Below are 27,428 nucleotides of genomic sequence, written 5' to 3' on the forward strand. Positions count from 1 at the left end.
GCGTAATACTACCTGTGGCGTGGCTGCAACCATTGCGTCAAACCCGACAAAAATACGACTCGTGTACAAATAATTACAGTCTGTAAAAGGTTTGGTTGTTGTTTATTTTATGTTGGAAATCAGGAATGTGATGCAAAATGACCGTAAACACGCAAAAGTGCAGGGCAAAATGCAAGCAATGGATGCAAAGGCATCCTAATAACCAAAATGGCTGCGTAATAAATCAACTATTAACTTATTCTTCTCTTAACAGTTAACTGCATAGTTATTGACTATGTACATTGTTTGTTTCATATAAAATACATATCCTTTTTTAGTCACAACCATGTAGCACTTTGCTGCGGCGTTTATAGATAATGGGTTTCGATCGTCTGATTTCCGACAGTCCATGAAGGGGTCATGAGATGTCTAACCTTAGCCATTTGCTAATCGCCTCCAACGGAAACCAGCTGAGAGAAAGGGTACAGAAGACAAGATGGCGGAGTGAGTGGGCTGCGCTTTGTACCGACGGTAGCGACCCTTCAAGTTTGCCGAAAACGCTCACAAAGGACTGAAACGATTGGAAAAGCAACAATACGATCGGACGTACAATCTAAAAAGGCCGTTTCTGCCCCTCAGCACGGAGGAGGTCCGGACATTTTTCCACGGCGGTCCTTGCGACAGCGTTAGCTTGATGCTAACGTTAGCCAGCGTTAGATTATACTAGCTGCTACTTCGAGGTAGCTGGGTGGCTGTCGAAGGCCGTAAGCTTTTTCGGATTTAGTTTTGGATGTATATATTTCGACACTGATACAGCATTCCGTGAGGAGGTTTTACTTCAACGAAGATCCACTGTAGCCAGTAGCCTGTGAATAAGAAGAAACTTGTTACGTTAACGTTAGTTGTCAATAATATTGTTTGGAGTAACAGCTAACTGTTAGTCCATAATCACCCCCGTCGACACCAACTGGATATACGGGACTCCGGGCTGCCACACACAATTTCCTAACGAGAATCAGGTGGAGATTGCCATTTGGTGGACATTATGGCGAGCAGCAGTGGCTCCAAAGCCGAATTCATAGTCGGTGGAAAATACAAGCTTGTCAGAAAAATTGGATCGGGATCTTTCGGCGACATATATTTGGCCATCAACATCACAAATGGAGAGGTAATATACGAGATGAGCGCCTATATTAGTCTGTGTTCGTGTAGGAAAGTTGGGAGCCGAGACAAAAGTGTTAGAAACAGATTGCAACTTAGCGTTTGAAGCTAGCCGTGTAGCTAGCGGAGAGTTGAATTATTACTAGCCCAGCGTACACCAGCTAAAACTGCTGTTAGTTGATCGATTTGGGTTGGTGGAATTGGCGCAGTGATATCTGAGCTGTATCGTTCAATGTTCTCTCTTGTGTGTGTGTGTGATTTTCAGGAGGTAGCTGTAAAATTGGAATCACAGAAAGCCAGACACCCTCAGTTGTTATACGAAAGCAAGCTGTACAAAATCCTACAAGGGGGCGTCGGGATTCCACACATCAGGTAAGGGCAGCTGTTTTTGTCCTAAGCGAAATGAAGTGTTATATGACCTGTGTGATAAAGCATTTGCTTTGAAAAAAAAGCGAACTAATGTGAAAGTGGCAGCAACCTTGCTGGCATTAGGCCTGCTAATCTGCCTGACGTATATCCTAGTAACGATATCTAAATACGCAAACGTTCAAATGTTCCGGTATGTTTTCACTTTATATCGCAGCCGTGTCGGGATCGGTCCCGTCGAGCTCCATATTGTGCACTTTTATCGTAAAGAACAGCTGTCAGGGACGAGGAAAAACAAGTATGTGTTTGGAAATGGCCGCTCCTCTTTTGTTTTGTAGAGCTCCAACATGTCTTCCTCTGCCCTGTTAGAAAATGGCGGCGGAGCACAGAAGCGAAAACAACAGTTCAAAGTTCTCTGAGCAGAGCGTGTTCTCACCGCGGACACGGCATGTTCATGTTCATGTTGGGAGCTGGCTTATAGACTTGTTGGGTCACTGTAACGCAGCAGCTGACACATTTGGAGTTCCAGGCTTTTATTTATTAGTTTATTTATTGGTTAAAGGAGATGGTTGTGTACATGTCACCACTGAGCAGGGCTGTAATACTGTCCATGTGTGGACAGACAGACAGGCATGGATTTCTATCATGTTCATCTGTCAGTCTAATTGTGCCATTTAATAGCATTGTAGAGAGAGTCAGGACTGACATGATACGAGCCTTTCATGTTGATGAGGACATGTTCCACATAAAAGGTAACATCTGCTAGCTTCATCATGTTCTCATTAGCCATCAGGTTAGGGGAACGAGCTATTTTTTAGCTTGTAAGCTGCTAGCTCTTTTGCTGTTTCATGTACGGACTTTGAAAACCGTAACATGGAGATAGCGGAATGAAGGTTGCCACATAAGACGTGGACAATAAATATGAAACCCTTAAATGTATGTAACACTCACATCAAAATTCCTTTTCGACATGGTATTCTAACTACAGCTTCAAACTTGAGCACATCTGTCACATTAGCTAACCTGAGGAGGGGCATGTGTGGTCGTCATAAGTGGGGTTACACAAGCTGTTTCATTTGGAAGCATTGCCTGACGTTTCTCCCTTTACTGGACTGTACTTTCTACTCTTCCGACCACTCAAAGCACTGTACAGTACGTATCTCATTCACACACTGATGGCATTAGCTGCCATGCAAGGTGCCAACTGCTCATCAGTTTGAGGAGCTAACCATTCACACACATTCACACACTGATGGCACAGCCTTCAGGAGCAATTTGGGGTTCAGTATCTTGCCCAAGGACACTTCAACATGCAGACTGGAGGGGATGGAACTGGGGATTGAACCGCTGATCTTCTCAGACGATTTGACATTTCCACAGTGTTCATGGTCATGCTAATGGTGGGCTACCCTCTACCAGAATGTATGTACCAGGGGTGTGTGTGTGTGTGTGTATATGTCTTTATACACACACACACACACACACACACACACACACACACACACACGTGGAATGGTGCTATAGTTGCACTGTGTTTCTCTACACTTTACACACCGTGTTCCCCAAAAATGAACAGTTCATTCACTTCCTCTGAAATGACTGCTTTACAAAATGGGCTCCACGGTTACTTAGGGTCACAGAGGCTGACCAGGGTTTTAGAACAGTGGTGAGCCACTGCACCCACACACATTGTATACGTATATTTGGCATTATTTTTGGAAATGGCAAAACATTTTATTTTGCCAGAGGTTCCCATTGGCATGATGCATGATGCTGTTCAGGGGGAAACGCTGATATCTATCACTTCCACTGTTTTAATCTCATTAGCTGTTGCTGTTCAGTTAGTATCTGCCTATGTTACATGTTTGAATGACAGAAAATAGCAACATTGGACTGGTATTGCTTTTCCTTCCCTGTTCTATATCTGGCTAACGGCTAACATGTGTGGCCATATATAACACAGCTGGCACATGGCTGAATAGAGACAATGACTAGTTGAAACCTGAACTTTGAACACACACACACACACACACAGCTTCTTTGCAAACTGTATACTGCTTTGTAAGGTAACCACTGTCATAGATATATGGACATTTTTGCGTACAGGTTGTAAAACTAGTGGTCTGACTTCTGGTAGTGTTAATAATGGTTAAGCTTAAGGTTGTCAGCTCTGCTTTGAGTTTGGCGAGCACCATGGCCCAAACACACGTTGGAACTGACCTGTGCTTAAATAGGGCCACATGCCATGTGTACTCCTGCTTTGATAATGCTGACTGAAAGGTGGCCTTTTATTCTTCACCATTAACCAGATTTCCTCTTTTAGGACAATGGATATCAGCTGAGGAAGTGAGCCATGTTCATGGTAGTTCTGGTTCAATTTTTCTACAGGTTTTGAAGTAAACCTTTTCCACATGTAATGCAAGCAGGGAGTGTTCATTGAATCTTGGTAATACTGGCTACATGTTGCAGCAAAGTCTTGTTAGAGCCTGTCTAACCTGCTGATCCTGCTGCCCCTCCTCCACTCTTACAACAACCTGGCTCACCCTTGATACAATCACTACCTATCATCTTTTCCCTGTTCTTACTGTTATTTCAGATTTACTTAACCCGTCTGGGGAAGTTTAATAACATGGCCAACTTTGCACCACAATGTTACAAAGTTGAAAGAACTCTGGTCCTTTACATCGTGTAATAACCCTTTTTAAATCAGTGTTGGTTAAGTGTGTGAGCATGGCTGAGCTTCCCATTACCTGCACATCATAAGCCTGGGATATTTTTATATTTACTTTTAGGAAGGAGATTAAAATTTCTGTGGCAGAAGTCCAGGTATCCTTCACCCTGCAGTGCTTCACAGTACCATTAATCAGTTATTTGGTGTATGGTCATTGAAACAGACTCTTCCTATATAGCATTTAGCCCGTCAGTCTTTGTTTACTTGCTCAGATTTGGCCATTTTCCCACAGTATGTTCTTCTGAATATGCTTCTACCTGTGTAAATATGCTACATAGTTAATTAGTTTAGCTTTTGTCTGTTTTTACGACCGGCAGTTTGCACGGGGAGTTTTATTTGGTGCTCTGTGTAGATTGACGCATGCTGCTCACGGCAAGCGTCAAAACTAGAACCGACGGATATTCAACGTGTAGCCCAGTGTAGAGACGCTTCTGGGATGCTTTGAGAAATATCCACGTTATGCAGTTCACATCGACATCGCCCAAGTTGTTATTTTAAGCATCGGTATCGGCCCAGAATTTCGGTGCATCCCCTAACCAAGTCTAACTAGCTTCCGCACATGAACATACAGATACATCATAGACAAAGTATTAGTTAAAAAATTGATACAGACGTGTGTTGCTCAGTTAACAACAAAATATCCCAGTGTCGTCCTGATCTAACCTCCCTGTAGCCGATTGTAAATGATTAAGTTACTCAAACATTTTTATAGTCATGACAAAGCCATGCATGATAAGGAAGAGAATGACATTCAAATATTTCCTTAAAGCCTCTAAAAGCTGTCAAACTATTTTATTTTAGGGTCCTATGGTCATAGTAAGCATCTAAAATGTATTAGGAAATGGTTTTAATTTGGATTTGTAACATTGCCATTAAAGTTTTTAAACTTTCCTGATTTATAGTTTGAATTGAGTTATGCTTTGACATTTATTATGCAGGTAATTCTGCAAGACAATCACTGTCCATATCAGTTGTTGCACAGAACCAAATCTCACCTGCTCTCACTTAATCTGACTCAGACTGTCAGGTTCTGAATAGAAGTTTCTATTTCACAGACCTTAGATTAGCTTAACAAGGTTTCAACACAGTGTACAACACTTATTTAGTCTTTCAACTGTTCCAACAATCCACCATCTCTGGTTTGGTCAATATAAATCCTCAATTCAGTGAGATTTGAAACTAGTCTGGTAAAATGACGGGAGACTGGTCTGGTGGCTTAAGGGTGTGTTAGAATGTAGATAATGGCTTCAGTCACCCGTCTGAAATGACTGACTGCAAAGTAAAGCAGTGAAAATATTTAAAATATGCCATACACTTAAACTAATGTAGATTGATTGTGGCTGAACTAGTTTTGTTGCTCTCCCATCCGCAGCACTATATTGCTTCTGTGGTGGTACTTATGAGGCAGACCTGCCATGACTAAATAGTGTTGAGAAATGGTCTGAACAGGGTTTTTTTTTTTTTTTTTTTGAGCCAGATTTTCTAAGAGTTCTAAACATTTACTTTACTTTTTGTGGACGTTTTTGACATCACACATATTTACTATTCTAAGCCACATTTTTGCTAAACTCATGCATACACCACTGTACACATGCATTTGTTTTAATTACATTATGTATGATCAAAAACTAACAAAGCCAAGCATCAAGCAAGACATGGCAGACGGGCTGTGGCCTCTTAGTCATTCTTGTTTTTGTTTTTTTCATAGCTTCCTTCCCATTCCACCATCACACCCCATCTGCCTCTTCCTGCCACCCGTGGTGTAAAAACTAGCACTTTCCTGGTGCTCTGAGCTCATAGTCTGAACAACACAGCTACTTTTATAGTGAGTGACATGTTTTATGCTGTCATATGTTAGGATAATAACATTACTGGCAGTCATAGAAACACGTTATTAAAAAGGCCAACTCTATAAATGGGTTGACTCTAGGATTGGATTTGTTTCAGTGAATGAGCTTAAACCGGTTTGTCCCAACTGACTGAATGTCATCATTTGTCATTGTTATTGGGTCAAATCAAACAGCGAGCAGCATGCGTTAACCTACAGAGCATAGAGAGAAACAGCATAGAGAATCCTGTGGATTTTCAAAATAAAATACCCTGTGCAAACTGCCAGTCGTAAAAACTGACAAAAGCGAAGCAAATTAACTATGTAGCATATATTTACACATGTAGAAGCACATTTAGAAGAACATACACTGGGAAAAGACTGGCAGGCTAAATGCTCCAGTTCTGAAACGCTCCCAGTAGGATTTGAAGTCGCATGCAGGACTGACCATAACCGCGACGTGTACGCGACGTGCCAGAGAGGTGTGTGGTGGGGATTCGGAGTGTCCAAAAAAAAGGGAAAAAAAGAGAGGTTTCTCCTCAGCACAGCGTTCATGCCACATGTAAATCAACATATAATCATCGGCCACTGCCATCGGTGAATGTCCTCTTTATTTGCCGATGGCCGGTGGCAGTTAAGGAGGCCAATGCCGAAGTTCAGCCCTATTTCAAACTAAAACATTAAGCAGCGTTAATGCATTTTTCTTCATGAGAAGAATTTCTGATTTAAATTTGGTGAACGGCAACTCCTCTTTGGCAATGTTGCATACAACATTAAATTTGATTATCATGTCTGATTCCTCGAGGACCTGATTATTATTGCCTGCTGAAATGCAGCTGGAAGAGGGGCCATTTTCTCTACACACTTGTCACGGCATATGCTTATGAATGCACTATTAGCAGCCATATTCTGACCGCACCCCTTACAGTAAACGCATTGCATTACGTCCTTTGTTGTACTTCAGCCAGGGAAATTGTAATTGTAATGAGTCTTGGGCCCAGGCTTTATCTCAAACTCGGTTGCCTCCTCTGGTTCTGAGTCTGATATCATAGAAGGAGCGGGGCATAGCATCTTACCAGGGATTGAGGGCTCCGTGTCTTGGCTGGATGGACTCTCAGTAGTGGGGATGGATGGAATGGCAGTAGTAGGGCTGGTTGTAGGCTTAGTTTTCAATGTTTCTACCTCTCTTCATTTTCCCTTGTTTTACGTTTCAGTTAGGCTACTCTGGTGCTCTGGTCACTCGCAATTTTTAAATGCATACAACTTAGAGCAGTGAACAGCACCACAGCCAATCAGAGGCCCGCCCAAGCTCTGTCTCTTATTGGCTTTGACCATGAAATGATCCTGCCATGAGTGCGAGTTTGGTCACAGGAGAACACAGAGAGATGATGCGCAAAATAAATGTATGTTTCCACCCTAGCAGCGTCAGGTGCACCCGTGCGACCTAGAAAAAATATTAGTTGCACTCTTAAATTTTGGTCACACTTTGTAGCCCTGCTCTAGCTCTGGTCTCATTTGTTTTCTCATCAGAGAGCCTCAGCGTCTAATGTCTTTCATATTTCGTCTGCTTTAACCTACCTGACTTTGTGTGTCTGTCATTATGCATGAGTGACCAAATTAGGATTCTCTTTTGTGAAGTCACTTCAGACAAAGTGCTGTAATCAATTCAGATCTATGAGAGACCAAACCTCATTAAATCACTTTTGTGTTACCAGGTGGTATGGCCAAGAGAAGGACTACAATGTCCTAGTCATGGACCTGCTTGGACCCAGTCTGGAGGACCTCTTCAACTTCTGCTCTCGCCGTTTCACCATGAAGACGGTCCTTATGCTGGCAGACCAGGTAGCACCCACCTCAATGCAATCTTTTGAAGCCGTGAATATGCCTGACAATCGTCTTCCCACTGGGTGGTACACTAGTCACAGTGCAACCAAAATGTTATATCAAAGTATTTTGTCTCTTTCTTTTATGATGGTATTATATCACAGTTTTATAAAAAATAATAGGATGCTGTTCCTCACATACACACACCGGCTTGTTCCACCTGGCCTCTTGGCAGTCCCCAAGCACGTTCAAAACTGAATGAGTTAAGATAATTGGACAGATAGGTAGATGGAAGCAAGTGAAAGTAGTGAAAATGAGGTCCATGATGCCATTGTACATATTACATTAATTTACTCTCAGTTCAATTATATTTAAATACACTGTTTAAAAGGTTTTTTTTAGATGTTAAAGAAAGTCATGGTGTTTCCAGTCAGTGAATAATCATGATTTTATTAAATGATTTCTATTATATCTATAAAACAAAAATTGTTTAGATTATGATTTTTTTATGATTATGCAGCCCCACTTACTGACATATTAGCATTCATATTGTTGATAAACAACCATATGAAAATATCCTGTGAACAAAGTACATTGGTGACTCTAAATTGCCCATATTTGATAATGCCCGTGTCAACTCATCTGTCTGATGTCTTGTCTTACCTTTATGCAGTTTGGTTGCACGTGATGATGGTTAATAACTTTGTGAAATATTTAACTGTGGCCTTCTTTCATCTTCAGATGATCAGCAGAATTGAATATGTACACACAAAGAACTTCATCCACAGAGATATCAAACCAGACAACTTTCTCATGGGCATCGGCCGCCATTGTAATAAGGTAAGACCAGTGCGGGTACTGTAAGTATGCATTATTGAAGGTACAGTAGAACTGATGGCAAACAGCTATATGTCATGGTAGCCATGGTATCTCCACTGTCCTGACCTCTAGATAATTTACAGATTTAGCTTTTAAAATGGTAATCTCTTCATGGTAGTGTCATATTTTCATATCTATTTACTCCTACTAAAATGTTTTCATGGCCATGACTTGACTCACCATCACTGCTGTTTCAGAAACACCTGCAAACCACATCAAATATTGTTTATTTATTCTTTTTTTTTCAGTGACCGCAACATTGTCACAGCCTTGTATGAAAAATAATCAAGAGGAGAGAGGACATAACTAGTACAATTAGTGGAGGAGTTCTGAAAAAATGAGTTACATTGATGGAGCAAACAGCAGGCTGCACTGCTGAGATGGTGTCAAGTTTCCACAGTTAAACATTAGTCGTCTGTCAACTGGTGTCACTCAAGTGTAGTCTTAAAACAAAACCAGTATTATCAATGTCTTTGTCATGAAGTATAAATCTAGATTATTAGAAAAAAACATTTACTGTGGGTTCTAAGGTTTTCCTGGTTTTCCAGCAAATTTCATTAGCATTTGTTTTCTAATCTCTGAAATCTCATGACAACAAAGTGTGTTTATGCACACCTGCATATAAAGTGGAAGAACATTTACAAAGATCCCAGTTATTAGTAGAAATCACCAATATATGAAAACCTGACCTTGGAGTGGAATGCCATCTGCATTTGAAGTGGTTTGAAACTTCATTTAGTTTTCACATTCTAGATAAAACATTAGTTTCTGCTGAAGACTGCACATCGAGTGTCATAACAATGAATCATAATTGGTTATCTGATCCCCAGAGGTTGATTGACAAGTGTCTTCCAGGAATAAATATGCCAATATTAACATTTCATTGGTTTCATTGTCAGTTCAAATTACTGTCAAATTACCTGATTTATTTATTGTCTATTTGATGAATGGAATTATGACCCATCTAGTGTTATAAACATACATAGGCATAAAAAAAAGACTAGTCTTTAATACACAACATAAATGTTTTAATTAGAGAATTACTGTATGTTCCGCACTATAAGGCCCATCGGAGGTATAAGGTGCACCTTGAATGAATGGCCTATTTTGAAACTGTTCTCATATATAGGGCGCACCGCATTATAAGGCGCATAGAATAGAAGCTACAGTAGTGGCTGGGGTTGTGTTATGCATCCACTAGATGGAGCTGCACTAAAGGGAATGTCAACAAAACAGTCCGATAAGTCAATCGAACTTTATTAATAGAATACAAACCAGCATTCTGACAACTCCGTTCACTCCCAAAATGAATAAACAGCTGTTTTATTATTTTTCCAGAGGTAATGTCAGTGACGTAGTATTTTCGCCACACAAATGGTGTTGGACAGGAATTCCTCTTTACCATTCTTACCGCTGTTACTTCCATAGACATATATACATAGATGCCTCATTGAGCAGGTTGGTCCGTTGCTGTGATACGTTAACGTCCGTCATATTGGATGTGGCTGATCTGCCCGTAAACTAATAAAAGGAAAAGGGTTGCGCTCTACTTTGCCACATCCAAAAAGGCGGCGACGTCGACGTACGATTCAGCACTCAATGCAGCGTCTACGTATATATGTCTATGGTTACGCCCCCTGACTACGGTAGCCATGATTAACCAATATTGATCTATATATAAGGCGCATCGGATTATAAGGCTTTTATAAGGCTATGTCGGCTTTTGAGAAAATTGAAGGCTTTTACGTGCGCCTTTTATAGTGCGGAAAATACGGTAACTTATGATCTATTTGTCAACAGGGGCCACTTTCACAGACAAATTTAAAGTGACAACAGGATACAATTTACACAATGCATTCAAAGCAGGCTAACAACTTTGGTTTCACTATCAATTTCTGCTGATACTTTTTCTCTTTATTTTAGGCCCCATTCTTTTATCTTTTTTTGTTTGCTGTTCTTCAGCGGTCATTATCATGACTGTTGAAGCCTGAGCTTTGAACATAATCCACAAAAGTTAGTAGCTAAATGCAGCTAGGACATGATAGAGTTGGCATAAGATTAGTAAAATGTTCAGCACCAACAAGAAAACCTCAAACTGAAACAATCTACTATATACTACATTCTAATAAGTATAGCCCTGTTTAAGAACTAACGGCAGCTGCACTTTATATATCATGTCTAGTGCAAGCTAGAGCCCGACCGCTACGGGATTTCTTACTCCAGTACTGATTTTAGAGGCATTGCCATTATGGTGACCGGTTTATAGTGAATTTCTAAGAAAAATGACTATATAAAGATGCTTTCCTAAACTAATAACTTCATTAAAGAACATTTAAATAAAATATTTGTAAACATATTAAATAATTTAAATAGCAAATCAGTTCTAGTTGAAATTGAGTGCTGTTTTTCTCTTAGTCTGTACTGCTTGCCATAGTATTGTAAATCGCAGTTAACTCTGCCGTATGAGCATTGCAGTGACAACAGTATTATGTGACATATCATGGGGATAAAACAGTTTTAATGATTGTGCATATCAGATACCTATAGATATGCAGATACAGATATGCTCTAGGCCAATATTGACTGACAGGTATATCGGTCGGGCTCTAATGTAAGCTGACATGGCCTGCTGTTGTAGTTTGTTTCCCCCACAAGTTAAAGATCCAGTGTGTAACATTTAGGTGCATTTACTGTCAGAAATTGAATATGTATATTTTTTCATTCTTGTATTATCCCCAGAAAATCTAATGCTTAAATAAGAATGAGCCATTCATGTCCACAGATTGAGAAGAGTCTTACATATTGAACATATTGAACTGCCAAGTTTCTACAGGAGCTCAGAGAGGACAAACCTCTATTTAAATTGTTGTTGTTAATATGCCAAATCAAGTATTTTTAATATAGCAGGACATACAATACACACGTATTGTAATGTACATTTTGTAGGCAGCAAAAATTAGCAAATTTAGGCCCGATATAAACAAAATGTCATTATGTTCTATCATTTCTCCTTCATTATAAAGATAGTTATTGGTGTAACCTAAAGCTTGCAGGGTGATGTAGCCCAGTTTCTGTGTATTGGATTCTTAATGAAGAACTTATTCTGCATGTTGGATAATGATGCTGGTTTTTTAGCTACTTGTACAACAAACATATTCAAGCAGTTGTCTTTTCATTTTATCCAGTGATGTCATTTGTTTGCATCTGGTCAAAGGTGTGTATAATCAAGTTGCCTGAAATTAAAATGGAATATTCTGTGCCCATTATTTTGAGCCCTTGCAGACAGGCAACATTTGGTCAAGTTAAAGCATGGGATGTATATCTTACAAACCTCAAAGAATGTACACTCTGCTGCATAACAGGTGTGCAACCACAGCCCAACCTCCATTGACCTTTCCTGCTTGACATTTAATGTGACAGTCAGCATTGAGACCATAATGCCACTAACGTTGCTAGCTCTGTTTGTTATAGATAAACACTCATTTATGTAGTTTTAACTGAATTCTATTGAAGATTAGCCTGCTCCATAAATAAATAATAATACATTTGCAGATGGGTCATTTTACAGCTATATAGCAGAATATATTAAATGTATGTTGTTGTTTTTTTTGTAATGCTAAAGTAGAATGTTCAGTTGGATTCAGTTGGTCTTTTTAAGTGTGTTCAAGTGAAACGTTTAACAGTAGACCCAAGGCAATGCAAAGCACATGGTCAGTCAGTTACTTTTGGTGGTTGTTTTTCCCTCCAGTCACAGCCCCGGTGATGTAGATTATTCACTTTGTACCATAGAAGAGGCAATATGACCACTTGTAGGCATTTTATGTCACACACATGATAATGTTATACAATACCAGTCAAAAGTTTGGACGCACCTTCTCATTCATTTTTTCAAATTATTATTTTCTCCATTGTGAATAAACACTGAAGACATGAAAACTATGAAATAACACAGATGGAACTATGTGGGGAACAAAAGTGTAAACAAATGAAAACCTGTCTTCGTTTTTATTTAGGATTCTTCAAAGTAGGCACCTTTGCTTCGACAGCTTTGTACACTCTTCTTCTGTACATTCTTGGTCACATTCATGAGGTTGTCACCACAAATGGTTTTCCAACACTTGAAGGAGTTCCTGTACGGAGATTTCTGGCTGCTTTTTCTTGTGTTCCTACTGATCTCAACCATTTAACTGGGTTTGGATCAGGTGATTGTGTAGGTCAGGTCATGTGATGCAGCCTGGAGGCATGTTTTGGTTCAAATGATGGTCCCACTAAGCTCAAACCAGGTGGGATGACGCGTCACTGCAGAATGCTGTGGTAGCCATGCTGGTTAAGGCTGCCTTGAATTTTAAACGAACTGCCAACAGAAGCCATTAGCAAAGCACCCTAAACAGCACACCTCATCTTCAGTGTTCTACAATCTACAATATAGAAAATAATCAAAATAAGGAAAAAACATTGAATGAGAAGATATGTCCAAATATTTGACTTGTACTGTATATAGATGTAAGTTAGGTTGTATTTAATCTCAATATTGTATTTCTGAGGAAGATGAGCCAATTATTGATATAATAAATTTAGATAAAGATAGATACATTTATTTATAGAATGTATATCACTGTTGTAATATCAAGTGTGAGTTAGTGAACAGTTAGTGAAACCAGTTCAACTGTAAAAGTACACAGAATATAAGCAAACATCTTGCAGGTGCAGACCATGGTGTTTTGCATGACATCAGTTTGGTCTGTGCATAAGAATTGAATTAATTGTAAGAATTGAAATGTACTTTTTTTTTTTTTTTTTTTTTTTACAGTTTGCCAGTACTAGATGTATTAGGTATGGTGGGACTGTGAATGAAGCAAATGTAGATGATTTGATTTTTTTGGCTTAAGAAACTAGAGTGTGTGTGTGTGTGTGTGTGTGTGTGTGTGTGTGTGTGTGTGTGTGTGTGTGTGTGTGTGTGTGTGTGACTGTGCTGAAGCATGACAATGAAAGTGTCAAGATATTTTCCAGTATTTGATGAAATGCTGTGCAAGGACGAGCACAGAACTGATGCTTTACGAGCACTAGGATTTGAACAGTGAAGTCTAAGTTTGAAATAAACTGACAGAGAATTTTTTCCTCCTTGGTCATAAAATGTGCAAAAAAAACTTCTTATACCATTGTTTTCATAGTCATTTTTCTAACAGTCTCCGAGAAATGCAAATGTATTGATTGTACAGCAGGCATTTTGACTTGTTAAAGCCAGAAAAACACAGGTGGACTTTACTGCATGCTAGTTCACTTAATGGGACTGTGTCCCATTACTGTGGACTATGACAGTACCTCATGTAAGTGGAATGCTGTAGAATCATGAATATGGCAGTGAGTTTCCTGATGTGACATGTAAAAATGTTTTCTGTGCAGCCCATAGAAAAATTAAAAATAATATATAATAACATTCACACCCCCCCCGCTCAATACATACGTCTACCTGTGAACACTGATTCCATGATAAATATGATTGCATATGTTACCTCATTAACTTAAGCCTGGTTTGTAGCTGGTACCTAGCTTTTCAGTCTAAACCAAATGTGCTGTGATGAATGCAGGAAGACATGATGGTAGCACCAATGCTGCATGAATGTGCACTTTTTATTTCTCTTCTGTGGCAGCAATTTCAGAAATTATTATGCCACATCCTGAGCATATTTAGAAACTTGAGGGCTGTATCTTAACTACCCCTAAAAGCATATACTCTTCTGTGGCTGCAGCAGCGTGCTGGTACTTCTCTCTCACACCAGGAAGTATTCATTGTTCACTACGTCACATACACAGGTTACCCACAAGGCCACCTACCATAAAAAGGAAGGCTCAGCTAGTAATGTGTAAACTATGTGCACCTAGGCTATGGAAGTACGAAGTGAAGTGTAGTTAAAACTCTTGACTAAAAGTTACTGTTTTAATAAAAAAAATTAAAGTGTGGAAATACTGATCACAAGTAGATAAAAATGTTCATGTGAAGCTGGGCCTTGTTAAACAGTCTCAAAACACCTTTCCTAGTTGAGTTCATGTGCCAGTGTGTGCATCGATGCTTTTTGTCGAGTTAAAAACTGTGGAGCAGTAGATCATTACAACCCCAATTGGCGCCCAATGAGTACTAGTTCTGATATTGACGTGCTTGAATAATGCTGTTGATTATCGCCTTTCCACTATATAAGGGTTAGATAGTAGATTCAGCAAATACTTTCTCAGATTGCAATTGAAGCCCTTGATTTGTACTGATGGCAGTGCTTTGTTTACCTCCAAATGTTAGCATGACAGACTAACAGCAGTCTATGCTATCTCACATACTCCCTTGCTCATGATTATTACCTTAACTTAGTAGACATTGTTTTGGGATCAGGCCCCAGAGCAGTGCAAGGACCCAGAAAAGGACTAATGCAGAGTAGAAGCTTGTCTTTTGTAGAGATACCTTGTTCTTAGGCTGGGACTGCTGTTGTTACATACGTAGTTGTAGTACTATTTTTACTCAAATACATGAGTATTGGTATTATTTTAGATTTTTTTGTTGGTTTGTTCAGCCAACCCTATGTGTGGAACTGTAGTTGTAGTTGATGATAAGGATCAGTTTGAATTTCATTTTGGTAAGGCTTGCAGTACGCCAGAAGTCATTCTGATGTGTTGGTTACTATTGTAGATGGTCAGCTGGCTTATTACCCACCTTTCTCAATACTAACCCAACTCTAGTAAAATTTTAACCCATTACTTGTCTCTTTTTTAGTTCTGCATGATTTATGTTCTTGATATAAACAAAGACAAGAACAACGTTCTCTGTTAGTGGTGGACTGTACACAAACCTGGTTAAAATAATATCATTATTGTTATACTCAGGGGCCAGTTAGGGCTTTCTTTGTCAGTAGCATTCTTTGTTTTGCTGGTAGAGGATGGTTAACCATGGGCTCTTTACCATCAGCTGCACCTACCCCCCACCCCTCTTCCCCAGGTCTTCTCTGAGCCATGGTGTTGCCTGTCTGCACTGGCCTTTATTGTCACTGTCAGACATGATATTGAACATCTCTATGTCTCCAGAGACACTTTTGGCTTCTTGTTGTACAGGGTTGATCTTTCTATGGTTGTCCTGACAGAAGAAAATCACAATCATGTGGTTTCTTCTAGACTGATGGCCTGATTGATCACATCTGTACCACAAAGATTTAAAGTGGATTTTTTTTTTTTTTTTTTTTTTTTTTTTTTTTTTTTGCCTGTGTAGGTCCAGCCTTGGATGTACATAATGAGTTGCCTATCCTAGCCATACAGGACACTGTTAGTTGTATCAAAGGGAGCAAACCATGTGGGTGCAACCAGAAGTTCCTGTTGTACTCATGCTAACTGTGACTGAAGGTGGATAGAGGCTGTGATTTTGACCCCTGCCCCTCTACTGTCTGCCCTAGTGTTTAGACTCGTCAGTGGGGAAGAGGAAAAGAAGCTTGGCTGTTAGCTCTTCTCAGGACCCATCTTTCTCAGGATTAAACCAGGTGTGACCTTTACCACAACACAAGCTGCCTCACAACAGCAGTTGTCGCTTTGCAATCATACCTACACTGGTTAAAAGTCAATCAGACCACCAGCACTCATGATACCCAATATATGTTCTACTCCACCCAGAGGACACTACATTACAGCGTGAGAGGAAAGTTTCCATCGGCTTTGCCTAGGGAGTCGTTATTTTCCCTATTTGTTATAAAAAGTTGTCCCAGCCCTTTCTAATAATGGCTTAAATGGCTTCTTACCTACATTAGAAGACTTTTTATGTGATGTATTGCCTGAGAGCAGTAAAAACATTTGTCCAAGTGGAATAAATTCCATAACTAACTCATATCAGCCCAAAATCAAAACCTAATCTCAGAGCTAAAGAAGTATTAAACAAGTCATCATCACTGAGCTGTACAAAAGCATTATGCATTCAGTTTAAAAGAAAAAGGTTCTGCAACGATGCAAATGTTATTGACACATATAGACAATGATACAATACAAACAATGCCACAAGGATAGTATAACATAATTTCATATTGTTTCGAAAATGAAGATGAAAGCTTGGAAATATCATGGAAATATTTGGGAGTAGAATAAAGCAAACAGCCAAAGTAATTGCCAAGTGAGTTTGCCATGGGTGTCTTAAAGGTGTGGATTCTAATGTCCATGGGCAGAATATTCTACAGTTTTGGGGTATGAATTGGAAAGGAACCTCATCTGTATGTGTGTTTTTGCTGGAACATAAAATAAAACATGCTCTTCAGTTAAGTAGGTTCTAAGTCATTTAATCATAATGTTCAAACACAGTTCTTAGTGTGAAATTTGTGTTTAGGCTGCAAATTCAGCTTTGCGATTTTATGCAGCTAAATCACAGCCAAGTTACCACTCACCAAATAGTACAAATAGTTTAGCTCAACTTAGTTTATCCATGTGAACATCAGCGTAAACTGTCACTTTCCCTCATTAAAAACAGCTTGCCTATATTCTTAACCTATTTCCAGCATACCTAAACCAAGGCATCATTTAAATTGCTCATCTTCGTTATATGATATTAGTGAACAGTGGTTACTGATAACTGCTAGAAATATTAAGGGCCTTATTGTTTTTCAAAAATTTCCACCACAGAGCATTTTGCAATGGGGAAAAAGAAAAAGCCCCCATTGCTAATTTAGCATTTGCCCCACAGGGCTTTCATCAGGCAGTCGAGCAGTAAACACCACAACACTCATGCCATGTCTTTAAAATTTTGCGACAAAACTAACCACAATATTTTCTACCTGAAAGGTACAAAGACTATTCATAGACCAATGTAAATCAAATCAATTAAATTTTATTTGTATAGCCCAAAGTCACAAAGTACATTTGCCTCTGAGGGCTTTACAATCTGCACAGGGAGTGACACCCTCAGTGACTGTCCTTAGATCCTCGGTTCGAGTGAGGAAAAATTGTTGCCAGCTTTTCACATTGGCAGCTGATGATTGTGCTTCTGTTGTCTAAACATGGCTTAATTAGTTTCTTTTTTAGTTGTATGTCTTTCAGTCTGAAAACTGGATTTTCAGGGTTCCATTGGTATGGTACATATGAATCAGTGAAATTATGCAAACCAGAGTACCCATTGGGCAGCAATGTAATACATCTTAACAAATGTAAATTATGCAAACTAGAAAGCTTAACTTCATTCAGGGCCTAAAACTAACAGCAACTGTAATTTAAATTGGAGATAACGTTTCTCCAAAGCATCTTGCATGAGAAGTTTATCGATTTAAAAATGAATGTCAAAAAGGAAATCACAGCAAATTGTGTAATGAATTTGTTTACATTTTTTTTATGAGAGATGCTTGTGTTGATTTAATGATTTGGCATTGTTTAAAAGTATCTTAACTTTGAACACAGAAGAACTCAAGTACAAGTTTTCTACAAAACCATTAAGTCCATCCAAATACATAGTTTGAAGGGCATGTTTCTTATGTGCAAGGCAACAGTGTCAGGGACACTAATTCATTAGATATCAGCATAGAATCATTTTCATATGCACTAGTATAGATGACAACAAGTAATATAAAATGTTTTGAATTTAAAAAGAGCTACTGTAGTCAATAAACAGAAAAAAGGAGGAGGAGAAAAGACAGTGCTGAGAGTTTAGAATGTTGAATCTGTTTCACTGCATAGAAACAGTTTGGCTGTTTTCATTATCAGGGTACAAAGCAGCTTGAGTGCACTGCAAGAAAAAAAACCTTACAGTGCACTGTTAGCAGCGCAGCCTGGCATTTGTTCTTTCTCTCGTTGACCGCCACTGTATGGACTCTTCTCTTCATCTGTGTCAATATCAGAAGAACCCAGCATGAAGATGCGCATCCTTCTCTTTTTAGTCTCTGCAGATGGTTGTTGTCTCCCATTACCAGGTTGCTCATGAATCCTGCACCTCACTCCTTTCAGCTTAGGGAAGACATTTCTGGTCTCATACCTGTAGTCAAGTGCCGTAGCGATCCTCAGCGGTGTGAGGTCTGAGCTGTTTAGTTGTATGTTAAGCTAGCTCTGTGATAAAGATTGTCTAGATCATCACTGCATAGATTGGTTCTTTGATTCATCTACTCATCGTCTGAGGGCTCTATAACTCTGAATGACTGGCAAATCCCACTCAACAGACAAACAGGACTGCTGTTGACTGCTTGGTACTCCAAACTATCTGTAATGTCATTTACCTTTTTAAATCAAAGTGGCAACGCTGTTTATTCAGCATATCAGCATAATATCCCCTCACAGTGTTCATGAACGGGGAAATTAGCTATAGAGACCAAACGGTTGTCTGAACCAGGCTGTAAACATGTTGATTTCTGCTGTTAACTTGGACATTTTAATATGGGTGCCAATGGAGGTTGACTCACTTCTGCAGCCGCTCGAGAAATTACAGTTTTTAGCACTTCTGCATTGGCTTCATTTCCCAGAACCAGAGGCTGCACAGGACATGGGGAGAGAGAGAGCGCATACACACAATCAGAGAAGACACTTATTATTGTTAAATAATTCTTATTTAAATTGTTTGAACATGTACGTTAGTACCTTGAATAGTTTGATTGTTAATGTTCCATGTTGCTGTGTCGTGCTGTTGTGTTGGTTACTTGTTTGTTGGATTTGGGATTTTGGAGTAAGGATGAGCACTTGCTTCATGTTCTGTACTTGATTTGCATAAAATCAGCTGCTTAGCAGGTTAAATGTTGGAGGTCATAAATATCTTTGTTACCTTTTGAGCTAAATTAGTGTAGCTAATTTTAAAACAATGTGTGTAGTTCACACATATAGTAGTTTTAGTTGACCCATAAGTAAAAGATAAATCTCATCTACTCTATACTGATGTTTGGAAAGTGATGCCAGCCTCCCTGGTCTTTCTTAGCTAGCATGGTCTCACTTTTAATGAAGGATGGCTCCAATATATATCGGATATTGAAAGAACGGTAAAAAAAAAAAATTGAGATGGGCATGGCTGCAAAAAATTATCAGCCAGCTGTGTGTTTCTGTAGTATGCCAAAGGATGTGTCTATATGTACTGAACGTGACAGCTGTGAAACCATAAAAGAAGAACTTTTTATTTTGCTGATTAACTGGCTTTATTGAGGACTGATCTTGTTCACTCATTTACTGTAGAACATGCACTGAAACATTCTGTAGATGGTTGGTTATTTGAAATAGTAAAACTTGAGACAGGATTTGCAAAAAGTCATTTACATTTCATAGATTGAAAAGTCATAAAAGAGAATAACAGAGTAGAAGACCTGTTTAAAATCATTCTCCTGTTGGTCAAGTATTTGAATTTAAACTTGATGTCTGCATTAGCGATCATTCTTATGTGTGCAGTGGTGCTGAAATATTATGCATTGTCATTTCTTTACCAGGTGTCAAGTAACATAACCTGTAATATGTTTCACATGTCAAGTCATTCACATGGCTTGTCTGCAGCTCGAGGGGAAAAAAGTGTTTTCTTAAATCCATCAATGGAGGCTTTCTGTCAAAAGGGTATCAGTAGTTCTGTTGTAGTTATCAGTTTATTGATAAACTCTTAACATTTTGCTGTAATTTGAGGATAGGTGGTTACAGCTTCCTGCTTCAGCGTAGGATGTTGCATCAATATTTATTATGCTCTTTAACTTTATGGTAATAAAAGAAACATTTTGTAGACTTCAACGTCTGCACGTCTCACACTCACAAACATTTCTCTTCACCTTGACAACATGATGGCTGAGCCCTCAGTGTCATTTTGTACTCTTATGCTAAAAAAGAAACTCTTTCTAGAGCCCACAATCCATATGATGGATGGCTAATGGAGCACCATGACTGGCCTAAAAGGCCAACATATAAACTGGCAGGTACGGTGAGGTTAGGGTTGGTATAATGTGTGTTTTTGGCCTGCTTGTTTCTAAAGATCTCAACCTTTTGGTGTTGTTACTAAGGCCATCAAAGGATTACAGATATGACATGTCATTTTGATGGGTAACTATGTCCGTGCCATAATTGTTGTAGGATCCAGCAAAAGAGCTGACTGTTTACAGCTTAGCTTTAGGAAAGCAGCTGCTTAAGCCATCCAATACACTGTAGGAAGTCAACTGGAACTGGGCAGCTTGATGTTGAGTGCCAAACTTTGCAACCTCTCAGTCAGTCATAATGGATCTACACATTGCCAACTGTATTCCACTCTTATATTATAATTTAGCCATTTAGAAAGGGTATTTGACAAAGTGTTGTCTCACAGCCTAATGATGATCTGAACGGAATAATAATAAATTTATATTTTACATTAACGACAAAGTTCAAACTAGTCTGATGAATCTAAGTTGGCTACATATACAATGTGCAATGTAAAGAGTACTGTTGCCACTTTGACGCTTTAGGGATGTAGTCAATGATGTAACACCTTTTCCCCCGTACATGTTAATGTTGTCACAAGTATCTCCTCAGCCTATAAAATAATGTGTTTGATATTCATGTTTTATGACAGGACTCAGCTAATTTAAAGTAAAGTAATTTTGTGCATCTTTATTTCTGAGTAACTTTATTGGAGGATTATTTGATTACTATATATTGATAGTGTCACTGACGGACCGCCATCATGTCTTCTTTTCCTCTGTCAGTTGTTCCTTATTGACTTTGGGTTGGCAAAGAAATATCGAGACAACCGGACACGACAGCACATCCCCTACAGAGAAGACAAGAACCTGACTGGCACAGCACGCTATGCCTCCATCAATGCACACCTGGGCATTGAACAGAGGTCTCTGCACACATTTAATTAATCTGTTTTGATTTCATTTGATGAAGGCAACTTTTAAAGTAAATGATTGATTTCCTGAAATCGAACCAATACTAAAAATGACTCAAAGTTGGTTTTCATGGGAATGGTTTTCAAGTTGCAGTCATAGTAACAGTAATGAAGGAAATGTTTTGATGTCAGAGAGGCAGTGATGCCCTTCTTGTATACAACTAACTTTATTGTTGTCTACAGTCGCCGTGATGACATGGAGTCACTAGGCTACGTGCTGATGTACTTCAACAGAACCAGTCTGCCGTGGCAGGGATTAAAGGTATGAACATAACTGATTTGTACCACTGAGTGGTCTTTGTTCACTTCTCCTCTCTTAGTTTAAAGTTTGTTTTATTTTTGTCCATTTTATTTGACACACATTAAAACACACTCAACCTTTGTAACTAAACTAAGACCAGTGGTCTATTTGAAATATCCAGGTTGAAGGTAAATACTAAATACTAGTAAATTAAAGTAATACTGGGGCCCAAGTAAGCTACAGTGTGCAGATACTGAAATTGTGTTTGTACAGGTGTTGAATGGATAAGAACATTTTCTCTGAGCAGTAGTTTTAATGCAAGCTACTACCACAGCAACCAGTGAACTGTGGTGCAAAAACAATAACTGAAATACTATATTTATGCTGCCAAAAGCTGTTTCAGTGCTTATTGCTACGAGCATTATTTATGTCTTTTGTATATTTGTCAGGCGGCCACAAAAAAGCAAAAGTATGAGAAGATTTCCGAGAAGAAGATGTCCACCCCTGTTGAGGTCCTCTGTAAGGTAAGAACCCGTCAAACAGGGACGGTGGTAAAAGTTATCTATGTTTGTGCCCCAGAAGTCCATATGATTTATATACCATATAAATGCATGTTCTCAGGGTTTCCCAGCAGAGTTTGCCATGTATCTGAACTACTGCCGTGGCTTGCGCTTTGAAGAGGCTCCGGACTACATGTACCTGCGCCAATTGTTCCGCATCCTCTTCAGGTAAACACATACACATACTTCAACGAAAAGGCACGGTGTAGTGTAAGGGTTGCACTAGTAGTGTGAGTTTGTCATAGGCTGGCTCAGGCCTTTTATGCTCCAGATGATGGCTGTCATCACAAATTCCCGCCAATTCATAGTAAATTTACAAGTTTGACAAATTACTGACTTCTCACTTAATGACTTCACGCTTACTTTTGTTAACCCCTTTTTCTTTTTTCTTTACCTGGCCCATAGAAGTGATTCTCATTGCTACAGTATTTTTTCTCCCTACCTTCTCTTCTGTCTGACTTTGCCTGTGATGTTTCTTCTTGCCATTTCAAGCACCTGGTTGTTGGCAGTGTTGTGGAGATAATGTGTTTGTGTCTTTCAGGACTTTGAACCACCAGTATGACTACACATTTGACTGGACCATGCTGAAACAGAAAGCAGCCCAGCAGGGGGCCTCCTCCGGGGGCCAGGGCCAACAGGCACAAACCCCCACAGGCAAGCAAACTGACAAACCCAAGCCTAACATAAAAGGTTAGTAGCAAACAGCCAAGCGACGTTTTTTACAGACACCAATTGCTCATATATTCATTTAGTACTGTATTTAGGACTATTAGATTTTGTTTTATTCCTTAACCCGCACCCCAGTGCCCCTTTCTTTTAAGAATAAATACTCCAAATTGGAAATCAAAAGCAAATAATGCTTATTATTCCTGTTGGAATGATGAAGCCAGATAGCATGATAAGTTTGAGGAGGCACCTTTAAAAGAACATAAAATCCAAAATAAAATAATTTGACACAATTGGTCTGTCTTGCAGAAGCAAAGACGTCCTTGGGGAATTTGACTACTAACTTTGCTGCCATGCTATTCTGTTCCTTTGTTGGGACTGGACAACGGGCTCTCTCCGTTGTGACTCTACTCTGATCACACACCTATGACTCTTCTGCAGTCTTTCTTTATTAACATTCCCTCTCAAAACTGGACAATGTTGAAAATATCTTCATTGTTTTTCCTCCTTACACAACGCTTTTTTTCCCTTGCTTATTTGACTGTGACATTAATGATCCACACCTCATGTCAAGCAGATGGAGACTAGGTGTGGCTCATTAGGAACAACAACCGAGGAGTATTGATCCATGGGGACTGGAGTAAAGGATATACCTGTGATGTCACTGTATGCAGTCATTGCCACAATCACTCTTCTGAGTTGCAAACATGAAATCAGGTCCACCGCAGTGCATTCATACGGGAAAGAGAAAAAAAGGGAAACATCAGTCTGGTTGGAAACTATTTCAAGCAAAAGTTCTGCAAGTTAGAGAAGAGACACATTGAACCATCTTCAGATCTGAACATATTTTTACAACCTTGTCTGGAGACAAAAGAAATTTCCTTTGAGCGCATTGTGATATTGATTGGGCCAACAATTCCCACTAGAAACACCACCATATATTGTTTTGACACATATAAATAAAATAACACAATCCTCAGTCCATTTCATTTCAGAACACCCGTGCTTTCATTTTCAGCGTTTTCATTAAAATGTTGTTGTTTTTTTAACCTTGTACTAAAGAGGTTTTCCACTGCTGGTGAATAACAGCGTTAAATTAACAATAGTGAGTACATGAAAGAAAGGATGCAACAAAAAAACATCCACCACAAACCACAACAATGTAAATAACTTCAGATGAGGCAAAACTTAACATGCTATATCATCACAACTTGATTTTGCTGAAATCCGTACACACTGATTGGACGCATTTATTCTGCCAGACTTAACACTGTTGGGGGATGACATGAAATCCACACCTGAGTTAGTTTTTGACTGCCTGCATGCCTTAAGGTAAGAATCTCTTACAGTAATATGATGACGTGAAAAGCTGTTTGAATTTTAACATTAACATTATGGTTGGGACTGTCACTCAATATTGACACATAGATGTGTTTAGACTAGGAACCTTCTGAAGCATGCGTCTAATCACCTGATACTTGACACAAACACTTAACAGTTTAACACCTGGAAAATAAGCAGATTTGTAGCAACCGATAATGTAATAAAGTCCAATAATGTATTTCCTGCAATAACGTAATCATTTTGGCCATTTTAAATATATTAAAGCTAATAACGTAATAACATGACAATAATATAATAAGTTATGACGTCGGTGGCATAGCATTAAAAAATTCGTTATCCAATAATTTATTATGCCATGAATAGGACTGCATTTCTTGGAAATAAAATATTTTTTTGCAGTTTTTGTGTAGTTTGCTCATCAAAAATAGAGTGAATGGCATAGTGGTCATACATTACATCTCCTTAATTATGGTGGTAAGAGACAATTTGAGAATTATTTGTTGTACAAAATCTTTATTTAGAATATTGTTTATTTGCTTCAATATGTAAATTCATAATGTCATGTATGGAGGAATATTATTTATTCATTACAGTGAAGTGTATAGTAGTTAGATCACTTATTGGAATGTGCTAGAATTCAGGAAGAGGACAGTGGTCATGTGACCTACATGTGTTTGCTCAGTGTTAGATAAAAAAAGTCTAATCAGTCTAGTTATTACTAAGTTATTACGTTATCGGCATGTTATTACGTTATTAGCTTTATTACACTCAAAATGGCCAAATTGATTACATTATTGGCAGGTAATACATTATTGGACTTTATTACATTATTGGTTGCTATAAGGTTATATACATGTAAACAGCAAACATGTACAGAAAAGTTAAATTTTTTTCATCATGGCAAATTTCCTTGTGGATTTAGGCTATGGACCAGATTTCAGATATGCAGATGAAATCTATCATGAGGGTGTGTGAGTGTGCCACATTATGAGATTTGAGTATATGAAAGACGTCAAAGTACTTGCTCTAAAGTCAAAATAGTTGGGTGGGCTCTAATCTGTCATCTGGGTTGGTTTGTCACTTCAATCCATCTGTGTTATTTGATCATTTGAATGTCTCCTGTTAATTTACAGTGTAGACAATTAGTTCAAAGAAAGATAAAACCATCAAACACAAAGCAAACTTTAAATGGTTCTATTTCTTCCTTAGTGTTGTCCTTTTTGTTGTTATTGCTATAATCTTTGTTGTTCTGTTCTTTCTTTCTTTTTTTGAGCTCATTAGGCTCACAGACAGATTTCACTGTAATTGTTTTATAATCAGATGTGACAAGTTATACAAGTCATATACACACTGTATATGAATGAATTGTCAAGTTGGAACATCCAGATGAACTGCTGACTGTGGACGTAGAATGTGATAAAGCAGGATTTGACCTGACTCACAAAGGGCCTATAATTTGTGTGGAAGTACTTTTTTTTTTACAAGTAGTGGACCTGGATACTTCTTCCACATGTAGTCGCACACCCACAACATAACTGCACCTTTCTGTCAGCAGCGGAGCCTTCCCCTTTAGGGAAGGTGCGCTTATAGCTAACCTATGAGTCACAGGTTAGCATAGGGTTTGTTAGTCAGCCAGTGTGTAGATAAGCTGAGTATAATGGTTCCTGGAAGGGTTATCTTGTTTGCTAGCACAGAAAAAATAGTCCCTGTTCAGTTCTAACAGTGCAGCATTTTCTTGTGCAATTTCAAGTGAACTCTGTTTGAGCGCGTGGCTCGAATGTGTTATCTTTATGTTATTGTCAGAAAATCTTGGAAGCTTTATGATACTAAGTAGTGGAATATAGCTTCCTGAAAGACTGCTCTGATGAGAGAGGCTACTGAACAAATTTGCAGAACAATATTTGGGCTTGTCCTGTTTCCATATTCTTCCCTCCCTGTAGTTTCCTGCTCCTCTCTGTTGGACCTCCTGCTTTCAGACACTAAGCTGCTGGTGTGGCTGCTCAGTCAGTGTTTCTGTCTGTGGCCTTCTGAACACTGAGGTAATTGTGCTGCTTGTGTTTCTGTGTCTTTAGGTTTCTGAGTGGTCTCTGCCCTGAGCAGACCTGCAGAAGCGTTGGTGACCAGGACCAACAAGTCTCTCTTCCTGGACAAGCGACAAACAGAAAGTCTGTCTCTCCTTCCATAATAACTATCTATGTAATGGAAATGTATAGATTGACACACTGTGCTGTGTTATCTATATATTAATATGTATATATAATAAAACTCTGCACTCCGAAAGAAAAGAAGAATGAAAAAGCAGGTGTTTTTTTTTTTTGTTTTTTTTTTTGGAGTGGAGGCTGTAGCCCCCTGCCCCACCCTAGACACACATACCCCCCTGTCCCCAATCCACCCCTGTCTCTTTCCTCCTTTCAGTGTTGACTTTTTGTAAGGTTTCTTTGGAAACTGAAGCTAAGAAGATAGTCGGCTCACCCTCTGTTCTGTTCTTCGCAGTGGAAACATCTCAAACCATCTCTTCCCCTCTTCACTCCTTCATTATTTCACTCCCTCCTTTTACCAAGCAAATGTTAAAACATGTAAACCTGAAAACTGTTCTCCTTTTTTGTTTCTGAAATAATTGATGCAATCCTGGATGTTATTTACTAAAAAAAATCTAATGTTTTTTTTTTTCTTTTTGTTTTCCTATGGTGATTAGGAGTTTGCCTGTTGACAATATAAGCAGCTCATGGCAACAGTCAATGGTAGAATGATACTATGGCTCTCTCCCTCTCTTTAGAGCTCTGAATTATTATTAAATCTGTTGTAAAACCTATGGTCTTCTCCAAAAATACCAATAAAAACATGACATAACTCAGACTTTCAAGCACAAGTCATTATCAAGCACCCACACAATTAAAGCTGTCTCAGATGAAAATGTTAATAGACTCTGTTGAAGATTAAACATAAAACTACCCACATAGTGTATCTCCACCATACATAGTCACTTCAAGGAAACTGCAATGGCTTAAAGCAGTGATTCTCAACTG

At 38.9% G+C, this 27,428-nt stretch overlaps 1 protein-coding gene across 4 annotated transcripts; it reads left to right on the forward strand.

Moving 5' to 3' along the window:
* The first annotated feature begins 423 nt into the window (after nt 1-423).
* Nucleotides 424-27,258, forward strand: csnk1a1 (casein kinase 1, alpha 1). Of its 4 annotated transcripts, none has more exons than XM_010750511.3 (11): nt 424-1,147; nt 1,406-1,512; nt 7,781-7,907; nt 8,631-8,729; nt 16,199-16,282; nt 21,404-21,543; nt 21,775-21,853; nt 22,282-22,356; nt 22,454-22,560; nt 22,934-23,082; nt 26,475-27,258. In XM_010750511.3, exons 1-11 carry the CDS (start codon nt 1,025-1,027, stop codon nt 26,480-26,482), a joined length of 1,098 nt encoding a protein of 365 aa, XP_010748813.1. In that variant the 5' UTR covers nt 424-1,024; the 3' UTR covers nt 26,483-27,258. The 4 variants fall into 4 exon arrangements, with proteins under 4 accessions (XP_010748813.1, XP_010748815.1, XP_010748814.1 ...); XM_010750513.3 differs by having other exon boundaries at nt 22,934-23,046; XM_010750512.3 differs by lacking the exon at nt 26,475-27,258 and having other exon boundaries at nt 22,934-23,087.
* Nucleotides 27,259-27,428: the final 170 nt, after the last annotated feature.

This window comes from Larimichthys crocea, chromosome I (genome assembly GCF_000972845.2).
Source record: "Larimichthys crocea isolate SSNF chromosome I, L_crocea_2.0, whole genome shotgun sequence".
NCBI classification, from domain to species: Eukaryota; Metazoa; Chordata; class Actinopteri; family Sciaenidae; genus Larimichthys; species Larimichthys crocea.